General features: G+C 44.6%; 1 protein-coding gene across 2 annotated transcripts; it reads left to right on the forward strand.

The window, feature by feature from the left end:
- Positions 1–5,094: 5,094 nt before the first annotated feature.
- Positions 5,095–19,656, forward strand: LOC149277420 (calmodulin-regulated spectrin-associated protein 1-like). 2 transcript variants are annotated; one of them, XM_089502860.1, is made up of 18 exons: positions 5,095–5,257; positions 8,550–8,812; positions 9,445–9,606; positions 10,156–10,236; positions 11,319–11,351; positions 12,398–12,539; positions 12,730–12,869; positions 13,011–13,107; positions 13,349–13,508; positions 13,839–13,930; positions 14,630–14,705; positions 14,822–17,165; positions 17,706–17,842; positions 18,299–18,513; positions 18,627–18,729; positions 18,837–18,952; positions 19,081–19,199; positions 19,354–19,656. In XM_089502860.1, the coding sequence occupies exons 1-18, from the start codon at positions 5,095–5,097 to the stop codon at positions 19,654–19,656; spliced, it is 4,746 nt and encodes a 1,581-aa protein (XP_089358986.1). The 2 variants fall into 2 exon arrangements, with proteins under 2 accessions (XP_089358986.1, XP_089358987.1); XM_089502861.1 differs by lacking the exon at positions 11,319–11,351.
- Positions 19,657–20,957: the final 1,301 nt, after the last annotated feature.

Below are 20,957 nucleotides of genomic sequence, written 5' to 3' on the forward strand. Positions count from 1 at the left end.
TGCACCTGGTTTCTGGAAGCTTTCTCGCCCCCCCCGCAGGGGATTAGCCTGCCGCGAGCAGATGGCGGGTTGTATTCATGCTTCAGCTGATTTAAACTCGCATTTGTAATATCGGCGGCTCTGGGGCTGTCGTGCCGGCGCTACCCTGGGATGCACGGGGGCCGCAGACGCTGCGATGCATCACTCCATTCCGGGGGGGGGGGCGGCCGTGGATCCTCCATCAATAAATGACATGGTGGAAGTGCAGGCGTTCGCGTAACGGCCGGTGATCCGCCGAAATCCATGGCTTTATCCTCCATATTACAGAAGTGATATAGTTCCTGCTCCTGACTCGCCCCTCGCGCTTCCTGCTCCCGACTCGCCCCTCGCGCTCCCTGCTCCTGATTCACCCCTCTCACTCCCTGCTCCTGACTCGCCCCTCGCGCTTCCGACTCTCCCCTTGCGCTCCCCGCTCCCGAATCTCCCCTCGCGCTCCCGCTCCTGACTCTCCCCTCGTGCTCCCTGCTCCTGACTCTCCCCTCGCGCTCCCTGCTCCTGACTTGCCCCTCGCGCTCCCTGTGCAGTGCAATCCTGACCTTACCAGTTCCTTAACATCCAATAAGATAAAGCATGTACTCCGAGGCCCCGGACCCCTGTGGTGAGCAGAGGGTTAAAAGCCAGATTGCCATTGCTGGCATGAGGATGGGGAGGAATAAACCCAAGCTGCTTCCGTCATTGTGTCCTTCTGTTAATTAGCAAATGAATACCATGAAGACCCACTAGGCGCTCCCTCATCCTGCCTCCTAATCATTTTTTTGTTGTTTGTTTTTTAAGATGGTTCTCCCTCTGATGTCACGTCAAATGACCATCGTGATTCATGCAGTGGTTGTTGCCATGGAGACAGCAGCCATGCTCCTGTGCGCCGATACAAATACTGGCAAAATGACGAGCAGTGAATCACCTAGCGTGGGGTCGGCCGGGCCTCGGCAGCTGCGGCCAGCGGTTCACAATGGACGCTCCCCGAAGAACGAGACCCGCGTGATACATCCAACATTATACGATACAAAGTTATCACCATGGCAACCAATGTCAATGTTCCAATCAACAGAACGTTTAGTTCGTAGGCATGGCAACAAAACCACTTTTTCAAACTTTGCATCAGGACCTCAAACAGTGCTCTTTAAGGGCGTTATCACCATAGCAACTGACTGAATGTTCCAACCAAAGCAACATTTCCAATGGTGATAAGACCACTTATTTAAACTTCTTACGTGACCTCTTTTTGTACGTAATCCATACGGAACGGCGCTTTTTAAGGGCACCTGAGAATTTAGAAAGCCCTATGTGAGCCGACCAGGAACAGCTCAGAGGGTTATGTATAAAAAGTTATCGCCCTAGCAACCGAAGGACTGTTCCAACCAAAGCAACATTCCGTTAGTAAGCATGGCGATAAGACCACTCATTCAAACTTTGCACCATGAGCTCTTTTTATACATAATCCATATTGATCGGCCTCTTGAAGGTCACTATTGTGGTTCCACTTAAAGATAATTTGGTGTCCTCCATGGTGTAGAACGTTACCTGGTGGGACGTTCCTCAAGTCAATCGCCTTTTGAAGTCAACGATGGCTGAACCGGCAGAAGGAGCTTGTCGAGTTACCTTCTGAACTACGTCTGGAGAACCAGTGCAGTAAGGAGCTCTTTAGTAGAGCAGGTACCCTTAGTCCTTTTGCACTTCTATGGAGAAGATGTCTTCTCCCGACCATTCTTGGTCCAAGATCACCGTAGACGACAGAGCTCAGCCCCCTAAAATACTTATTATCTGTAGATAACATCCAGAAGAGACAGCGGAACCAGCGGGGCCAGAAGAGGTCAACAGTCCCCAGAAAAGGGGTGACTTCCGGGGCATATGTGATTTTTAAACCTGTGTTTTCTTTAGCCCATGTACGGCTAGAAACCTATTTTCTTCTGGCTGTGTGTGACTCTATACCCCGTAGCCGCCATCACCACGAACGAAAACATCATAACCGAGTTTATTACTTTCACCCTAATGATGTCATTAGATGTTTTTCTTTAAATTACGAGTTCACTGTTTCATTTGTCTTCAAAATCCGGTTCCTCCAGAATGGTGGGCAGAGAACGATGCGGTTAATTATTTACCCCCAAACGGCATGTCGCTCCAGATCGATATCACCAAAAAAACATTTTCATGAGATCTTCATCTCGACTAAAATAACGCAACAGATTGCCAGATATTGTGATATAAAGAGCTTTTATAGAACCGATCGCCGTTCGGAACATCTCAGAACACAGAGGATTTAGATTAACGGCTGGAATAATTTTTAATAAGCTTTTTGGTCCGTAATACGCAAAATCTCCACGTTCCAGATCTATTGGCTGCGAAAAGCTTTATAGAGATGAGGGTTGGAGCGGGACTCTATGAATGAGATTAGATGTAGGGGTGTGGTTAGAGTTGGGGGTGGGGCTTTCAACCATACTTTTTATGTCAATTTGTGCCCTATTGCGGGGTATTTGTGTAACTGAGTGGGGCATTTAGGAGAATAGTGGATTTTATTTACCTAATTAATTAACGGTTTATTTACCTAATTAATTTACGGTTTACCAGCCGTTTCCTGCTGTTTCTATACACATTATCAGGGCTTTTAGGGCTGTAGAACCCTGCGATCCCCTCATACCCAGCAAACATTCTGACCTCCTAGAAAAGAGGGGCATCAGGGGAGGAAAAATAAGTTTCAGGGGAGGAGAGAGGGGCACAAGAATTTAGCTGCATAGGAGATAAAGAACGCATTGGGCAGTGGGCACCAATTATCGCGCATGCGCATGCCAGATCACAGCGCCCTGGCTGTGCGGCATAATAGTCATGCGCAATCCAATCCTTCCCCAAGTTCCCAAACAGTATGGTGCGCATGCGTGGTACCTGTGCCCGCTCTCTCCTGTCTCCCAGCGCTAGCAACCAGCCGTACATGCGCAGTGCCCGTCACCGCTAGCAACCATCCGCGCCTGCGCAGCCGGGACCCGAGTGAACGGCGGCGTCTTGTCAGCTGTATCCGCATCGCTGAGTCTGCTGTCGTACGGGGGCCCCGCTTTGGGGAGGGGCAGACAAGCTTTGTACAGACGTTCCTGGAGGGGTCAGTGAGCGTGTCCCCGGTGACAGACACCCTGCAGGGGGCGGGGCTCGGCGGCGGCGGTGACAGGAAGGAGGGGTAACCGGCTGAGGCTGCCCCTGGCGGGCCGGCCCGGTATGTAGGCCGCGGCCGGGGGGAGGCTGGACCATCCGCACTGTGAGGGGGGTAACCGCAGGGGGCGCCTTTCATTCATTCAACTGCCCTCCGCAGGAACAGCAAAGGTGAGTGAATGGGGGAGAGGGGGCACCTGAAGAGTGGGGGAGGGCACCTGAGGGTGAAAGGAGTGGTGGCACCTGAGGGTGAGAGGGGTGGGTGGCATCTGATGGGAGGGGGTATTTGAGGGTTAGAGGGAAGGTGGAGGGCTAGTGCTGTTCACCAGGGGGTGGGCTGGAAGGACAATGGGTAGTCCTGTATATATCGTGCTGTCAGTAGAGCAGGTGGCTGTATCGGGGATGGGCTGCATATTCACATATATGAATGGATGTAAATATAATGTGTATATATAACGTGTGGCGTGTTTTTGATGCACATTGCATGTCGCTCCTAGTTGCCTGTGACTACTAACCGGGCCGAATGTCGTTTGCCTTCCTGCCAATTGTTTCAGTGCCTCCTAATTTGTACATAATTCCCGAGCGTTCCGTATCCATGTATCCTATATAAACCTCTATACATTGTTATTCATTTACAAAGCGCCCTCATATAACGTGGCACTGTACAAAGCATCATAACAAAAGGTGAGGAAGGCCTTTCCCCAATATATATATATATATATATATATATATATATATATATACACCTCTGCTGGCAGGTGGATCTGGTGTTTAATGTAATATATACACTACAGATCAGGATGAGGAACTGGTAACATTAGGGCCCGGTTGACATAAAGAAGCTGACAGTAGGGTGAGATGAATGGAGGGATCCGGGAGCCGTGTTAGCATCAAGCAATTAAAGGGTGTATAGGGGGGGTATATTGGGGATGATGCTCCGTTTGTTCTCCGGTGCCGGTTCTACTGCTTGACGGGTGAGGGAGGGGGAGGCCTGGTGAGCCCCCAGAGCCCGTGAGCTGGTACCCGGGGCTCGTCTTCCATCCGTCGTTAGCCGGATCCCCTCTATTGTTGATTGATGTAGATAACGGGATACGAAGGAGTAACGCGGGGCCTTTTGTTTCCGGGGCCTGCTGCTGACTCTACAGGATGAGTTGTCAGGATAGATGTTGATCAGGGTGGGGATGTGACCGAGGGCCGCAGGGCTATCGATATCCCAGGCAATTAATTAAACGGATCCGCTATTCCGGGGGCCGAGCCGTAGGCTGAAGAGAAGGGGCGAGGGCCGGGGAGGGAGAGGGATTGTCTGGTTTAGCTGAGTCAGCAGCTGCCTTTGTATGTTTGATCTTTGGGGGAAAATGAGTTCTGACCTCACAAAACAAAAACGCGGTGATCTCGTACCCCGACCTGGACCGGCGCGGCCAGCACCGGAACCATCCTCGGGCAGATTTTGGGGGGCGCCAGTGAGGTGTGCTATATGGAAGACAATGGGGTCCGGTTTAAATGATGGAATCTTAAGTGTCTCTTTTGCAACAATGTATGATGTGATCTGCGAAAGGCAAATCCGCCGTACGATGATGTATGTTTTACGACTTATTTAACGCCTTCATCTTAAGTGGTCCTCGTGTATAACAGCGCATGGGCACGTTTTGTTAATAACATTGTGTCACAAGCACATTTTAAAACATGGGTCGGCGGGTTGGCCCCCATCCGGCCCCTGTCTAGTCGCCGGCTTCTTCTGCTGTAAAGACTTTAATCAGTCGTTGGTCTCGTCTTTATACCTCTAATACTCCAGGGGTTAAATCATTTTAACCATTACTATTTTAACCGTTTTGTTGCCAGCACCGTTTTAGCCGTTTCCTAAGAGATGGAAAAAAGTTTCTCCTCCTGGCACCTGACCCGCTCTGCGCCTCTTCCTTTTAGATGGTGGACGTCGGTGTTGGCGCCGGCAGCGAGAGCGCCAGAAGAAAGATGGATTCCTTGGCGGACTGCGCCACCGAGGTTGTTCCGTTAGAAATGTACGACTCCTTCAGGGCGAAAATTGATGCAAACTTACAGTGGATCTGCTCCAAGGCGTACGGCATCGGTAAGATAAGTCGTGGCTTTAGGTGGGGAGGTGATTTTATTATATGTCCTCTTCACGAAGAAGCTGATCTTTTTTAAAAACACCAGAAGTCGTTATTTTTGATGGTGTCTAGAGTTAGTTGTTTAAATGGAAAATAAATGTTATTCTCCTTGAGCATAACCCCCAAAGCGCTGTATACATTAACCACCCCCCAAAGCGCTGTATACCGTAATAACCCCCCCCCAAAGCGCTGTATACTGTAATAACCACCCCCCAAAGCACTGTATACAGTAATGTTGGTTGATGGCAAAAACCTGGCTTTATCTCATTTTGCCCCAATAAACTCCCTTGATCTGCAGACCTGGAGCCACCGTTGTTGTCAGTCATGTGATATTTTGGGTGACTTTCCCTGCCCAATCACCACACTGAGCTGATGCTTTATGGCAATGCTAATGAAGTCCGTTCCTCCATAGACTTTCATTGATCAGTGACTGGGTGATTGAGACGGATCCATTCTATTGTTCCCCACAGGCAGTATGATAAGGTGGGGGGTTTAGTAGATCGGGGATCAGATAACAGAGCGAGATTCATACAAATGGCTGATATGCAGCTGCCTGAAAACATAATATTATGGGGCAAAAACTACAACTGGTTTAAAAAAACAACAAAAAAAAACAACTGAGCGATATTTCTGAAAACATATTATTAATCTGATACGAGGAGTAGCAACATTTAGGGCAAGCATCAACCCCAAGTACGATTCTGCAGAGGTTAATGCCTTAGATGTTATTCACGTGTTGCCTTTGTAAATACATCTAGGAGTGCTGCGATCGTACAGCCAAAGTCCACATTAATGTAAACCACCAGAGACCTTGAAACTGTGTAATTCATCGTACCACTGGCCCTAGTTCTGTGTGTGTGTGTGTGTGTGTGTGTGTGTATGAATGTAAGGATGTATGGAGTTCTTGAGCATAAAGTATCATGCCTGGCATCATTTCATGCAGAATTGTGATTAATGGAAGGCGAGGTAGTTAGTATGTCGTTGTTTTGAACGTGCTGAAGTTCAAGAATGAATGGAATGTGAATAAATTCCACTGAAGTCTTTAAACATTAAGAAAGAATGAGGGGTGAAACGGGACGGTCGATTGGCCAGTTAGCGTGTCCTATACGTGAGCCTGCGGATGGTTTCATGGAATCCAATGGTGTGTCATCAATGTAGACCCTGTCGAGGAAGTAAAGCTATGGCTGACGTGTATTGTATAGAGTTTCCAGCATATGAGGGCCACTTCATACAGAGAACATGGTCTGCTGCTTTAATTATGAATTAGTACGGCAGGACTTTGCTGCAAGAACTCTAAGAACCAGGATTTTGAATTACGTCAAACAGCAAAACCATTAAAAGGCTCCTTAATGAGAGGAGGAGGGGTTGCCATAGTGAAGAGAGGAGAAGAAAACATAAATAATGCTGCTGCTTTAAGTGGAGTGTCTGGGGAATTGGGAGGCTGAAGTCACGGGTCCACAAGATATGGCGGTTTGGTGTGTTTAAAGGAAACACGGAGCCCTGGGGAACTTCAGAAAGTCTTGCATGGAAACTAGGACATATCTCATTCATTCACCTGTGCTCTAGCACCGGCGTCCTTATAGTGTGGCCTGTTATAGAGAGAAGATAAGAAAACGTTTTGTTTTTATGCTATTGGTTAGTAATAGGACAGCCAACTCATTATTGTACTGCCTGTGAGGAACAATAGAATGGCTCAGTCTTAATCACCCAGCTGGACTATCTGACTAATGAAAGCAATGGAGGAAAGGACTTAATTTGCATTGCCATAAAGCATCAGCTCAGTGTGGTGTTTTTGCTGGGGAAAGTCTCCCTGTATACAGCGCGGGTGGGGGGGTATTTTACTGTATACAGCGCGGTGGGGGTGTTATATTACTGTATACAGCACTGGGGGGTTATATTACTGTATACAGTGCGGGGGGTTATATTACTGTATACAGCACTGGGGGGTTATATTACTGTATACAGCGCTGGGGGTTATATTACTGTATACAGCGCGGTGGGGGTATATTACTGTATACAGCGCTGGGGGGTTATATTACTGTATACAGCGCTGGGGGTTATATTACTGTATACAGCGCGGGGGGTTATATTACTGTATACAGCGCGGGGGGTTATATTACTGTATACAGCGCTGGGTGTTATGTTACTGTATACAGCGCGGTGGGGGTATATTACTGTATACAGCGCTGGGGGTATATTAGTGCATACAGCGCTGGGGGTTATATTACTGTATACAGCGCTGGGGGTTATATTACTGTATACAGCGCTGGGGGTTATATTACTGTATACAGCGCTGGGGGTTATATTACTGTATACAGCGCTGGGGGGTATATTACTGTATACAGCGCTGGGGGTTATATTACTGTATACAGCGCGGTGGGGGTATATTACTGTATACAGCGCGGTGGGGGTATATTACTGTATACAGCGCGGTGGGGGTATATTAGTGTATACAGCGCTGGGGGTTATATTACTGTATACAGCGCTGGGGGTTATATTACTGTATACAGCGCTGAGGAGTATATTACTGTATACAGCGCTGGGGGGAGTATATTACTGTATAGAGCGCAGGGGGGGAGTATATTACTGTGTACAGCGCAGGGGGGGAGTATATTACTGTATACAGCGCAGGGAGGAGTATATTACTGTATACAGCGCTGGGGGGGAGTATATTACTGTATACAGCGCTGGGGGGGAGTATATTACTGTATACAGCGCGGGGAGGAGTATATTACTGTATACAGCGCAGGGGGGGAGTATATTACTGTATACAGCGTGGGGAGGAGTATATTACTGTATACAGCGCTGGGGTTATATTACTGTATACAGCGCTGGGGGGGAGTATATTACTGTATACAGCGCTGGGGGGGAGTATATTACTGTATACAGCGCTGGGGGGGGGAGTATATTACTGTATACAGCGCTGGGGGGGGAACATGTATTTTTCCCTGGGACTTTCCCTTTAGAGTTTGCTCCGTGCTTCCCCAGGAGTTGCCGTGGATGAGACGCACCGCGTGCAGAATTATTCATTTACTTTTACTTTAACCCCCCCTGCATTATAATGGGTAGTAATTGATTCATGGAAACCAAAATATAGAAATAGTTTCTTCAGTGTTTTGTATTTGACATTTTATGTTTAGTCTATTTCTAAAATCCCTTTTTCTTGTTAATATATTTTACTATTTGAAATGAAGTCGTTGAGATGATTTTAATGTAGTTGTGGTTTGATTTTCACGTTTGGTGTCCTTTCAGATAACGTCCCCGAGGAGCTGAAAGACCCTTTCTACGTGGACCAGTATGAACAGGAGCACATTAAGCCGCCCGTCATAAAGCTGCTGCTCTCCAGCGAGCTCTACTGCCGCGTCTGTGGCCTTATTTTGAAAGGAGATCAGGTGGCGGCGTTGCAGGGCCACCAGCCCGTCATTCAGGCTTTATCTCGGAAGGGGATTTACGTCATGGAGAGCGACGACGTGCCCGTGTCCGACTCGGACCTCAGCTGCTGCCCAATCAAAATGGTCCGTTCGCCTTCTACATTTCTCTGTATTCAAATTTGCTTAAATTAAGTGGTCTTTAATGGAGTCTGATTCGAATTCTGTAATTGGACAGATCCAAAGAAATTCAGGCTTCTGGAATAATACAAAATTGTTACATTGTAATGGTTTTTCTTTAATCCTCTGCAGATAAAATGTATTTTATGGTGTATCCGTTCTCGCCGTTTCGGCTGTGAGTTTTTGTTCGCTGTGGAGTTGAGTTCCGGTCAATCAATACAGTCTATAAATTATAGATTTTCTCACAGAGCACTCAGGCCGGAGGCCATTCGAAATGAGATAACGAAAGCAAAAAGCTTAATTTATGAAGAGGGCGTGATGAAGTCACCTTGTAAAAAAGTTGCATCTCTTCTCATGGACTATATGTTCAGCTTACAGTTTAGCGCGGTTTAGGGTTTAGTTATGAATAGTTGGTAATGTTCTTAACAGCTGATAATATAAAATCTTCCGAAAAAAAGTGGTAATTTTCTCTAGGATCACTTTTTTTTTTTTCCATGCAGTCAATAAAAATAAGTCTGGGTAAGTATCCGTGTTAACTTTCTTATTCTCTAGACCCCCCCCCCCAATGTAACCGGAGCCCTCACTTTACTTTTTGTCAGAGTGCCCACATGTCCATGATCGATGCCCTCATGATGGCGTACACGGTAGAAATGATCAGCATTGAAAAAGTAGTCGCCAGCGTCAAACGTTTCTCGACGTTTAGTGCCTCGAAAGAGCTCCCGTACGATCTGGAGGATGCTATGGTCTTCTGGGTCAATAAGGTATTTCTTTTATATCTAATTATTTCTCTACGAGGGTGAAATGCTCTGGAATTTTAATGAAATTACAAATAGTATCTACGGAGAATATTTTTACAGCCCGTTCGTTGTATTTATTGAAAATGTAATTTATTATTATTATTATTATTATTAAGCGATGACGTATACCGCTGCGCTGTGCAATTTAAATGTAGGAAAGATACATTTACACAAACAGATGCAACAGGCATTGAGGACCCTGCCAGTAAGCTGCCGTCTAGCCTTATGGCACTTTCATGCATCGTTCCTAGTTTAGATGGAGGGCTTGTGTGGCCCCCGCTCATGATCTTACAATATAAAAAAAAAATGTGTGTGTATGTATATATGTATAACATAATGTGTGTGTGTGTGTTATATATATATATATGTGTGTGTGTTATATATATATATATATATATATATATGTGTGTTATATATATGTGTGTGTGTGTTATATATATATATATATATATATATATATATATGTGTGTGTGTGTAATATATATATATAATATATGTTTGTTCTTTTGCCAGGTTAATCTTAAAATGAGAGAAGTACTAGAGAGAGAGCAGAAATTAAAACAACAGATCGTCGAGAGCCCAAGTCATCCAAAGGTAATTATTATTATTATTATTATTATTTTTATTTTGTCTTGAATTAACCTTGAAAATGTGTAGTCGTGACACAAGTCGTGTGTCTAATAAATCCCCCTTAAATATAATTTGAACTTAATTTTAACTTTCCCACCTTCTACTTTTAATTGGTACTAATTTTAGTTAAAGTGGTTAAGAGCCCGTTTGGGTCTTGCTGCTGTTTTTTTAAATTTTTTTATTTTTTTAATAACCCCTAAATTTTTAGCGTTAATGATCTCGTGAAATGTAAATGCTAGTAACATAAATTATGCTTATAAGTGTTTGGCTGTGCAGGTTTATACACTACCTTCAAAAGTTTGGGGTCATTCAGCTGTTTTCATGCAGGGGAAAAAAAGGAAATTTCTGTCTAACATAATTACAAATTATTACAATTATCCTTTTAAACTTAAACTTGGATCAGCGAACACAACATGCCATTGGAACACAGGAGTGATGGGAGTGATAAAGGGCCATTGGAACACAGGAGTGATGGGAGTGATAAAGGGCCATTGGAACACTGGAGTGATCGGAGTGATAAAGGGCCATTGGAGCACAGGAATGATGGGAGTGATAAAGGGCCTCTACGCCTATGAAGAGATTCCACAATAGTCATTAATAACATTAACCCCGTCTGCACTGGATTTCTGACCCATTTCATGTTATTTTAATGGGCAAAAATCTGTTTCTTTGAATAACAAGGATATTTCTAAGTGACCCCAAACTTTTGAATGGTAGTGAATGTGAACAAATAATGCCGGTATTACAAAAGTCAACGACCATGAACTTCATTACTCAGCTAGCGATAAACCGTATAACGTGGGGCACCTCTACGGGAGCGTTGGCTTTTGATCGGAGGCTTCCTTATTATCCTATAGTGGGATCTGAGCATTTTGCATCTCCATTGTGTAAGCGTCCGTTAAATCTAATTCTGGGGAAGTGTTCGCTGCTTTGTCACTGCATTTGCGGAATGCTGGGGATTAAAAAACAATGCTTGAACCCAATTAACATGTTCTGCAGAACTGTCCTTTCTTGTGCCTAACCTGTTCTCCTTCCCTCCTGAAAAGTCTCCTTCAAAATGGTATTGGAAGTTAGTGCCTGTAAGTGAAAAAAATAGAGCTCTGTCTGTGAATTCATCCATTTAACCCATAGAGCACTTCCATACTAGCGATTATATATCCTTTTCGTTTTTCTTTTATCAATCGTTATTTCAGAGTAAAACCCACCAAAGGAAGATTCCTTTTACGAAAAATATTACTTTTTAATTTCGATAACATTGCAGACACATTCCGTACCTAATATCCACACAAAAGAAAAAAAAAATACATTCGTTCCCGCTCTTCATTCATGCACACTCGCTGTGAAAGTGTTACCAGCTTGTCTCGTGACTAACCGCAATCATTTGTATGTGTAACATTTTTTTTTTTGTTAATTTTGTCCATTTTTATTCATTTTGTGTAAGCCTGATCTAATGCATGCCTTAGCGCACTGCATGCGGGAGCCCGTGGAGTACGCTCGCGTGGTATAGTATTTAATATTTATGTCTAAACGCAGGCTGGGGTTTGGGGGATGGGGAGGTGAATACGCCTTGCTTGCTTTATACACTTTATAACCTTTTTTGTGTTTTTTTTAGCGAGTGCCGTAGATCTAGGGTTTTGTGTCCGTGTCTCCTAACAAATCATATCTCTCCAATCCGCATTACGATGCGAGATCTATGACGGGAAAATGTTTGCAGTCGTTAGACATTTTCTGATACAAAATGAACCTTTTATTCCTGCTCCTTTCACCTCCCTGAACTTAGTCCTCCCCACTCCCTGTTTTCTTATAAAATCAACCAGTGCTTTAACGGCACCGTAGGTTGGATTTTAATTTATTTATTTTTCATTTTATTATCTTTTTTTTTTTTTTTTTTTACCCGAATGCAGTGTGGATATTTAATACTAATTTTTTGGCAATGTATTTGTGAAACACACGCTCTATTTCTATTTTTTTCCTCATCTGCTTTCTTAATTTAGCAAAGACGAGGCTGCTATTATCTTAGTCCTAGTTTAAAACGGTAGAATTTGCCCAAAACGTAGCCCTTGAACCAAAGCAGTTGGTTTTTTCAGCAATGTTTATTATTATTATTTTTTTTTTTTTAAACCAGGTTCGTTACCGCCGAGACCATCCGTCAAACAGGCAGTTACCTTACTTTCCGTTACTCGAGGACCTCATGAAGGATGTCAGTGACGGGGCTGCGCTTCTCACCGTTATACACTACTACTGTCCTGATCACATGAAACTGGAGGGTATGTGGCCTTTCCCATCAGCCTCGGGTATCGTACTCGCCTCCCACGGCGCTTAAATCGGTTCAGTGCTGAACGGTGTATGTTATCCAGATTAAACCAAGCTTTGGATCTTTATATCGTGCACGTGAAAAGAAAATCTCCCACCCGTGGAAATAGAATGTTTGGTAAATGTTATCTTCTTCGTCCTCAGATATCTGCTTAAAAGAAGTCATGTCGATAGCCGACAGTCTGTACAACATCCAGCTTCTTAAGGAATTCTCCAATGAATATCTAAACAAATGTTTTTACCTTGCCTTGGAAGACATGTTGTACTCACCGATGGTTCTTAAGGTAGATTTACCTAGTTACAATAAATGTTTATTATTATTAGATTTATTAATGTTTTATTTATTATTACTGTAATTATTATATTACTGCAATTTTTATTTATTATTAGTAATGTGTATTATTATTTATTATTTTTGTCTTTAGCCAAATCTCATGGTTTTTATTGCTGAGCTCTTCTGGTGGTTTGAGAACGTGAAACCAGATTTTGTTCAACCGAGAGATACTCAAGAATCAAAAGAAGGTATTTCAATTAAAATATACGTTATTTTCTCCTAATCTGTAACAGGAAGGCGTTTAAAAAAATGTGGTTTTTACAAAAAAAAAAATTTTTATATGTTTGTTTTTACAGTATATAGTTCACTCTTCATAAAAAAAATCCGTGTCTGATGTCACCCTGTAGATTCTGGTTTATATGGAAGTCATAAAAAAATCATATTAAAATGTTTTGTTTCTAGCTAAAGCCTTACTGTCTCTCTGCGCAGTTAAGCCGGCGTTACCGCATAAAAGCAGTCGGCCATCGGTACCTATTTCCAACGCCACAAAGCGAAGCTTCATGGCCAGCCCAGCAAGTGCTTCTGATCCCGCGCATCACACAGCCGAAGCGTGCAGAGCAACCTACCTGCAGCCAGAAGAGGCGGAAAAGTACGTTATTCCAGGGATTTGGCTCACAGGGCGCAAATATAATATATTTCCCCTTTGCCCCAAGTCCTACACACTAAAAAGGTGCACCAGGGCCGTGACTAGTGCTAGGAACATTGATTTAGGGAGCAAGTAGGCCCTCTTTCCCCACCCTTGGGGTAACAATGAACCTCAAGCAGGGGTTAGTTTGGTTGGATGATCGGGCGCAGGTTATCTGATGTTAAGCGGAGTCAGGAGATGGTGCTTGAGTTTCCGTTCACAGGGGCCAAACATGGGACTTGGATACGTCGGCACTTAGTATCTGATCTTAATATTGGCTTTTTTTTGTTTTAGCGGAAGAGGCAGCGCAGCGTTCAGTCCATCGCACCCGTTATTACCCCTGAGGCAAAAACAGCAAAAGACCGCACAGTCGGAAGAGAGTCCCAGTAAGTACAGAGCCCGAGGACGGCAACCGTCGGTGTCGCAGCCGACCTGAACGATGATTCCCGTGCGGCCGGATAAACATTGTGGGGGAAAGAAGTTCAGGAATATTTTCTACCAAACTAAATGAGCATTTTTATCTTCTGTGTAGTTGGTGATGATTTTATTAATGTAGACCTTTTCATATGATGTGTAAGTGATGGCATTATGGGTAAAGATCAGCCTCGTTCGCCATGGCCACATCTGGGAAAAGGAAAAACAATATAATAGTCGATAAGATCTGGAACAGATGAGTGGAAAATATAGAAGATCCTGGCATTCTGTTTGTATAACCTACTGCAATGATAGCATTAACTCAATAAGGTTAGTTAGTCCACACCCGACCCTGTGACCTCCATCTTTGTTGTGTTATGAGGTCATCTAGTGCTTTGCTTTCATACTAGGTTAGGTTGCCCTCATGTGGCCTAAACGAGGCATTACCGGTGAGCTTTTCCTTAAACGAATGCATTCTGTCGCAGCAATACTTTCATTCCGCCTGAACGGCACCTTTTATAAAGTAAGCAAACCGGATCAGGCTATCCTCAGATGATACCGGAGTGTAAGCCGGGTTTGTGCAGGATTTTGGACTTTTAATTACATATCAGCTATTGCTGTTACGTTAGCATTTTCACAGCAGTACTATTGGTGTAACTTTGAATTCGTAGGTCACAGAGACTCGTTGACACGGGCGGACGGGCAGCCCCGAGGTTCAGTGATAGCCTGGCCTGAGAAGAAGCCAAGGTGGGTAAATCACACAAAAACGTGTTTTCCTTGTACTCCTCTTGTTATGAGCAACGAGGCGTAAGCCGTGTCTGCATAACCAGGTTTGTAAAGAGCTTTTTTTAATTTTTGTTAAGGCCGATGCCTTTCGCGCTTCACTGTGCGACCGACGACGTGGACGCGGCGTCTGGAGATAGTGTCAGCCTTGCCCGATCCATCAGCAAAGACAGCCTGGCCTCAAACATTGTCAACGCGACTCCAAAGCATCACCCGCCACCCACTCCAGGGCTCCCGAGTTCAAGGAGCCTGCTGGGAAACGTCGAGATGGACGACGAAGAGGAACTCGTTGCTTTTATAAGATCGGATGAAACGTCGAGTCAAGGAGAGTTGGAGTTACAAAGCGTGTCTTCCAGGGCATCTAGTCAACCAGGCACAGCCAGGTCTTCGAGGAGGCCAGGAGATGCTCTAGACCATAGATCTGAAAGCTTTTTCTTGGAGCCCTTAATGCCTGCCGTGCTTAAACAATCTAAAGAAAAACTTATTGTGCCCAAGAGGGAAGAATACGGGGAGGGTAAACAATCAGGTTTTCTACCCAAACGACAAAATGAGGGCAATCTGTCCTTTTCTCGGACGAAAGCTGCTAGCAATCACGCTGCGCACAACTTGAATAGAACTTTTACTCCGGTCTATAGTTCGCAGTTTCCACCCGGGTCGGATTCTCCTAGAACAGAGCCTCTGCAGTTATCTGTAGAGACGGGGAGCAGTACCTTCAGACCCGTCGCCACTAGTAGTGTCGAGCAAGACGAGCAGCCGGGCGGCGGATTCTTTCTTCATGATGCCAAAGCGGAGATGGTCATCGACGATAAACCTTTCGTAGAACGCCCGAAGGTCGGGAATCCTGAAGACCCGGACGGTACGTGGACTGTCTTACGGCAGGATTCAGATTCCGACAACCTGGACACGGAGGACTGCGATCCCGAACTGGCGCCTTCGCTCCCTGTTGGCAAATATATAGGGGACGTGGAGTCGGCCAAGCTGCAGGAAGACATGAAAGTGAAAGAACACGATGACAAGGATGACGCGAGTGGACGTTCCAGCCCCTGCCTGAGTACCATCTCGCAGGTCAGCAGCGTCTCCATGGCGAGCGGAAGCGTGCGGATGACCAGCTTCGCCGAACGCAAATTTCACCGACTCAATAGCTACGAAACCAAGTCCAGCACTAGTAGTTCACAAAAGACCACTCCTGACGGCTCGGAGTGCGGCCCTCCTCCGCTAACTACGTGGAAACAGAGGAGGGAGCAGAGCCCGGGGCGGCCGAACAAAGACCACGTGAACGTCCTGGCTTCCGAACTCGTGCAACTCCACATGCAACTGGAGGAGAAACGGCGAGCTATCGAGATGCAGAAAAAGAAAATGGAGTCGTTGTCCGCCAGGCAGCGTTCAAAACTGGGCAAAGCGGCTTTCTTGCACGTGGTGAAGAAAAACGAAGGGACGTCTCAGCCGATGAAGCCGGGGCCAAAAGATTACGTCAAGCATAAATCGGAGGGTCCGGTTACTCTGCACGCTAAAGTAGAGCATTACCACGAGAAACTAGAAAACGCAAGTAAAGAAAACGACAAAGATGCAAAGATCCAAGAAACCGCGGCGATCGTTAAACTTAAGCAGGAGGAGGCAGAAGTCGACAACGCCGTCCCCAACGCCGACGATGCCGACTCCGAGGTGGACGTGAACGAATGCGATCTCTCCATCGAGAAGCTCAACGAGACGATAAGCACGTTGCAACAAGCTATCCTCAAAATATCCCAACAACAGGAGATGCTCATGAAAGCCCCGGCTGCGGTTCTCCCAGCTCCTAAAAGCAACGGCGAGGAAACCAAGTTAAAGCCGCCCGTACAGTTTATCGAGCCGCCGTCTCCCACGGGAGCTGGGAGCGCTCGTAAAAACAGCAGGTTCGGTCAGGGGAGAAACCCGCGAGCCTTGCGGCTGGCCGAGCAAAAAGCCTCTAAAGACAAACAGCAAAGCTCTGCTCGGGTAATTACCCCGACGCAAAGTATAGATACCCTTCCTCACTTGAAGGGCGCTCCGACCGTAAAGTCTCCCTGCCCGTCTACGGAAGAACCCTTTTTCGACGGCAGTCCGGATCAAGGAAGCGCCCATCAGGACCAGCTGTCGGCGAGCAGCTTCAGGCTCGTTGACGAGAATCAACGGACGTTTGTGCTAGCCACTTCCAAAGACGCCACCAACGTCGCCGAGCAGGCCAACAAAGAGGCCGTGAGCGGCTTGCGGATAGCGGGGTCTTCGGAGAGCTCGGGGAAGGAAAACGTACCGGTCGACGAGAGGCTGAAGAGCAAAACCAGTCTTATCGAGGTGGACCTGTCTGTTTTGAAAGACCCCGAGGAAGTCGGAGAAATCGACCAGCCGGAAAAATCCACCGACATCATTGCTGAAGATCAGAAGTCCGGTGTTGGGTTTTTCTTCAAGGCAAGTAGTCTTTTAGCCATGTTTTTTTTAGATTTTTATTTTTTTATTTTTTTTTTATTAGATTTTTTTTTGCCAGAAATGCAGTGAAATTAGACACCCCGAGTAAAGCTAATTATTATTTTTTTTTTTTTAAGATAGTGTTTGGGATTTGTCAAAAATAGTTTTCACATGTAACCTTAAAAATGATCAGCCACCCAGTGCTGGCAAACATTCCCGTTGCTATGAGGGGATTGTCACGATTGAGATAAAGATATTACTTTTCCATTATTTATTAAGGTCTATAATGTTTTTGAGATCTCCCCACTGACCCCTCTAAAGTAATATAACTTGAAGAAGTCATTAAAAGCTCCTTTTCCTTCTTTCTTCTCAATTAAAGCCATGCAAGCCCAATGACATCCCTCAACCTCCCCGGCGCCTTATAAATAAGGCGAAAGTCAGATAAAAACATCCAGCAAAACTACAAACGTCAGGAACGCGCCGCTGCTTGGTGTAGAAACGTGTCTTATTCTTTTATAATGTGCTTATTTTTAAAACTTTTAGGATGATCAGAAAGCAGAAGATGAGCTGGCAAAGAAGCGGGCAGCGTTCTTACTGAAACAGCAGCGGAAGGCCGAAGAGGCTCGCCTTCGAAAACAGCAGTTAGAAGCCGAAGTCGAACAAAAGAGAGACGAGGCTCGGTGAGGGTCGTTTAAGCCAAAAACCCTTTTTTTAAGTTAAATATGACATTACTAACTATATTAGTGGCTTGTATTGTCAAAGCTGATTACGGGACGGCTTGTTGATTTTCATCCTTTTTTGGAGCTACGCATTCGTTGGCAACCTACCCCCTTTGAGAGAAAAACCTAAATCTTGGTATATTATTTTCCTATGAATATACGGTGAAAGAAAACCCAATTTTCACATGAAAAGGTGTAATAAATGAATAAAAACATAAAGTATGGGGATAGCCGCTGCTTAGTGCGCTTGCACCTTCAGTACTGGTAGCTATAAAATCCCGCCGTGCAACTCTCTTTGAAAAAGTAAACTTTTATTTAAAAAAGTATATAATATATCCAGAACTCTAGAAAGAATTAATTTTTTTTTAACTATTTTTTTTTTTTAAATTTAATTAAACATTTTTGGTTTCCCTGTAGACGCAAAGCAGAGGAAGACAGGATACGCAAGGAAGAGGAAAAGGCTCGCCGAGAACTAATAAAGCAGGAGTATCTCCGGAGAAAGCAACAGCAGATCCTCGAGGAGCAAGGTCTCGGTAGGCCTAAACCCAAGGCCAAGCCCAAGAAAACCAGACCGAAGTCTGTTCACCGGGAGGAGTCCTACAGCGACTCGGGAACAAAGTGCTCGTCAACGCGTACGTCCCCGTCTTGCATTTAATGGGCGATTTATTTATTTTATTTTTTTTTCCGTTTTCAGGCTTTTCATAGATTTCCAGTGCTAACTTTTTTTGTTTCTTTATTGCCGTAGCCGATAACTTAAGCAGCGCCCAGTCTGGCTCCAGCCTTTCCTTGGCCTCCGGAGCGACCACCGAGGCAGAGAGCGTTCATTCGGGGGGGACCCCTTCGCACAGGTACACCCAACGTGCTTCACAATGAACAAATCCAATGGAATAGCCAGAAGTGTTGATTTATTATTATTATTTATTTTTTTTTTTCCTTGTCCTTCCACTCATGACAGAGTCGACTCCGTGGAAACCTTACCTATCGTGAACAGACACCAGAGCAGAAACTGCGAGAGAGACTGGGAAAACGCATCGACCGCTTCCTCCATCGCTTCCGTGGCAGAATATTCAGGTATCCGGCTTCGTGCCTTTTTAGAATTTATGAGCTGAATTGTATTCCACTTTAATCATTAATCACTCTACCTTGTCTTAATTATTCATTTTATCTATTTTTTTTTTTTTTATGTCTTTTTATTATAGGTCCCAAACTTTATAAAGAGCCAAGCAGCAAGTCAAACAAGCCAATAATCCACAACGCTATATCCCATTGCTGCTTAGCTGGAAAAGTGAACGAGTCGCTGAAAAATTCAACTTTGGAGGTAATAAAAAGCTTCTATATTAAGTTTTATTCTTATTTTTTTATTCTAAGATATAAGATTGGGGTAAACGGGCAGAAAAGTTGATTGTTGATTAAATTAAATTGAACAAATTGACCTGGTGGGGTTTTTTGTTTTTTTTATTTACGCTTTTCAGGAGCTGGAGAAATGCGACTCCAACAACTACATTATCCTGTTCCGAGACGCCGGCTGTCAGTTCAGAGCGCTCTACTCCTTTCACCCGGAATCCGAAGAAATCTTCAAACTGACCGGAACCGGCCCAAAGAGCATCACGAAGAAAATGATCGACAAACTTTACAAATACAGCTCGGACAGGAAACAGTTTACGGTGATCCCGGCCAAAACCATGTCTGCCAGCGTGGACGCTGTGACCATTCATAACCACCTCTGGCAAGCCAAGCGACCAGCTTTGCCAAAGAAGAATCCGGTGTACAAGTAACGCTAAAAAAAACGGGGGGGGGAAAACATCTGAAAACATGTAATTGTTTACTACGTTTTCCTCCCATCGGTACAAGCGGTGGGCAGCACTTTGAATGTTTTTCAAAGGGGGATTTTAAAGATAGGGTTTTACGGCGACGGAGTTGGCGGGAATCATTTTGATACGGAAGAACCTGGTGCTTAATCTCTCTCTCTCCAGCACCAACCTAATTCATTTGAAAAACATGTCTGTGTTCTCTTTTTTTCCTTTTTTTTTTTTTTTTTTTTAATAAATGAATGGGTGGTGTCTGCCGTGAAATGCAAAGCTGACTATCTTTCATATAAAGGAAGACCTTGCATGCTGCAAAAATTCTATCCAGTGGCATTTTATTTTTCCCGAAGTGCTTCTGAAACTTCTTTAGATGCAAGAATTTAGCCAATATGAGGTCGCTTTTCACAGCAAAAAAAAAAATCAGCATTCTGGCAAAAATCTCTGACCGATACAGATAGTCGGCATAAAAGTAATAGAACTTCTACAGCCAGATTTCCCCGGTACGGAGGATACCCTTGCACAGTTAAACAAACCTTAACTTATTTATCGGAAATATTCGCACTACAATGTTGTTCTCCCCACAAAAAAAAAAAAATGCTGTTGGTATTTTAGACTTGAAAATGTGTGACAAAAATAAAAAGGTATATAATTGTTTTGGAAACCTTGAATGTTGAGCCGGACGTTAATTCTGCCTCCCGTCAAATGGTTTTCTGTTTTAGAGAAATATCGGAGAATATTCCGAGTATTCCGCCTCATCTTGTATGGTTTAGAAGTAGGTAGAACCCCACTTTGAGCACGGTACTCGTCTATATACAATGCAACGGCGCACTTAAAATAAAGAAAAATCAGTCCTTTTTAACGGTTTTACGATGTCTGCGGTTGTGATCTTATCTCTGTTGCTCTTTTAACGTCAACATGAAGCACGCTACGATGAGGGCTCGTGTGCTCTTACGAAGAATTATTTTTTATTTCTATTTTTTTGCTGGGAAGGGAGGTATAAATATTTATTACATAGGGGAAACCATTATTATTATTATTTTTGTCTCATTAAAAAGTAGACTCCAGTTTTTACTTGAAATGAGTTGGTACCGATGGTCGCTTTCACCATGTGACTCATTGCTGCAAAATTTAAAATGCATCATGCATCTCTTGCACCCGAATTTAATGTATAAAAGCAGCGAAGCAATTGGCTGAGAACTAGCCTGGTTTAACCCCCTCCCCACACCCCTTACCTTCCCAAATATCCCCCCCTCCCCGTTAATTACATTGGT

Source organism: Sceloporus occidentalis, unplaced genomic scaffold, assembly GCF_023333645.1.
Source record: "Sceloporus occidentalis isolate IW3139 unplaced genomic scaffold, rSceOcc1.0.p SCAF_214, whole genome shotgun sequence".
Taxonomy (NCBI): Eukaryota; Metazoa; Chordata; class Lepidosauria; order Squamata; family Phrynosomatidae; genus Sceloporus; species Sceloporus occidentalis.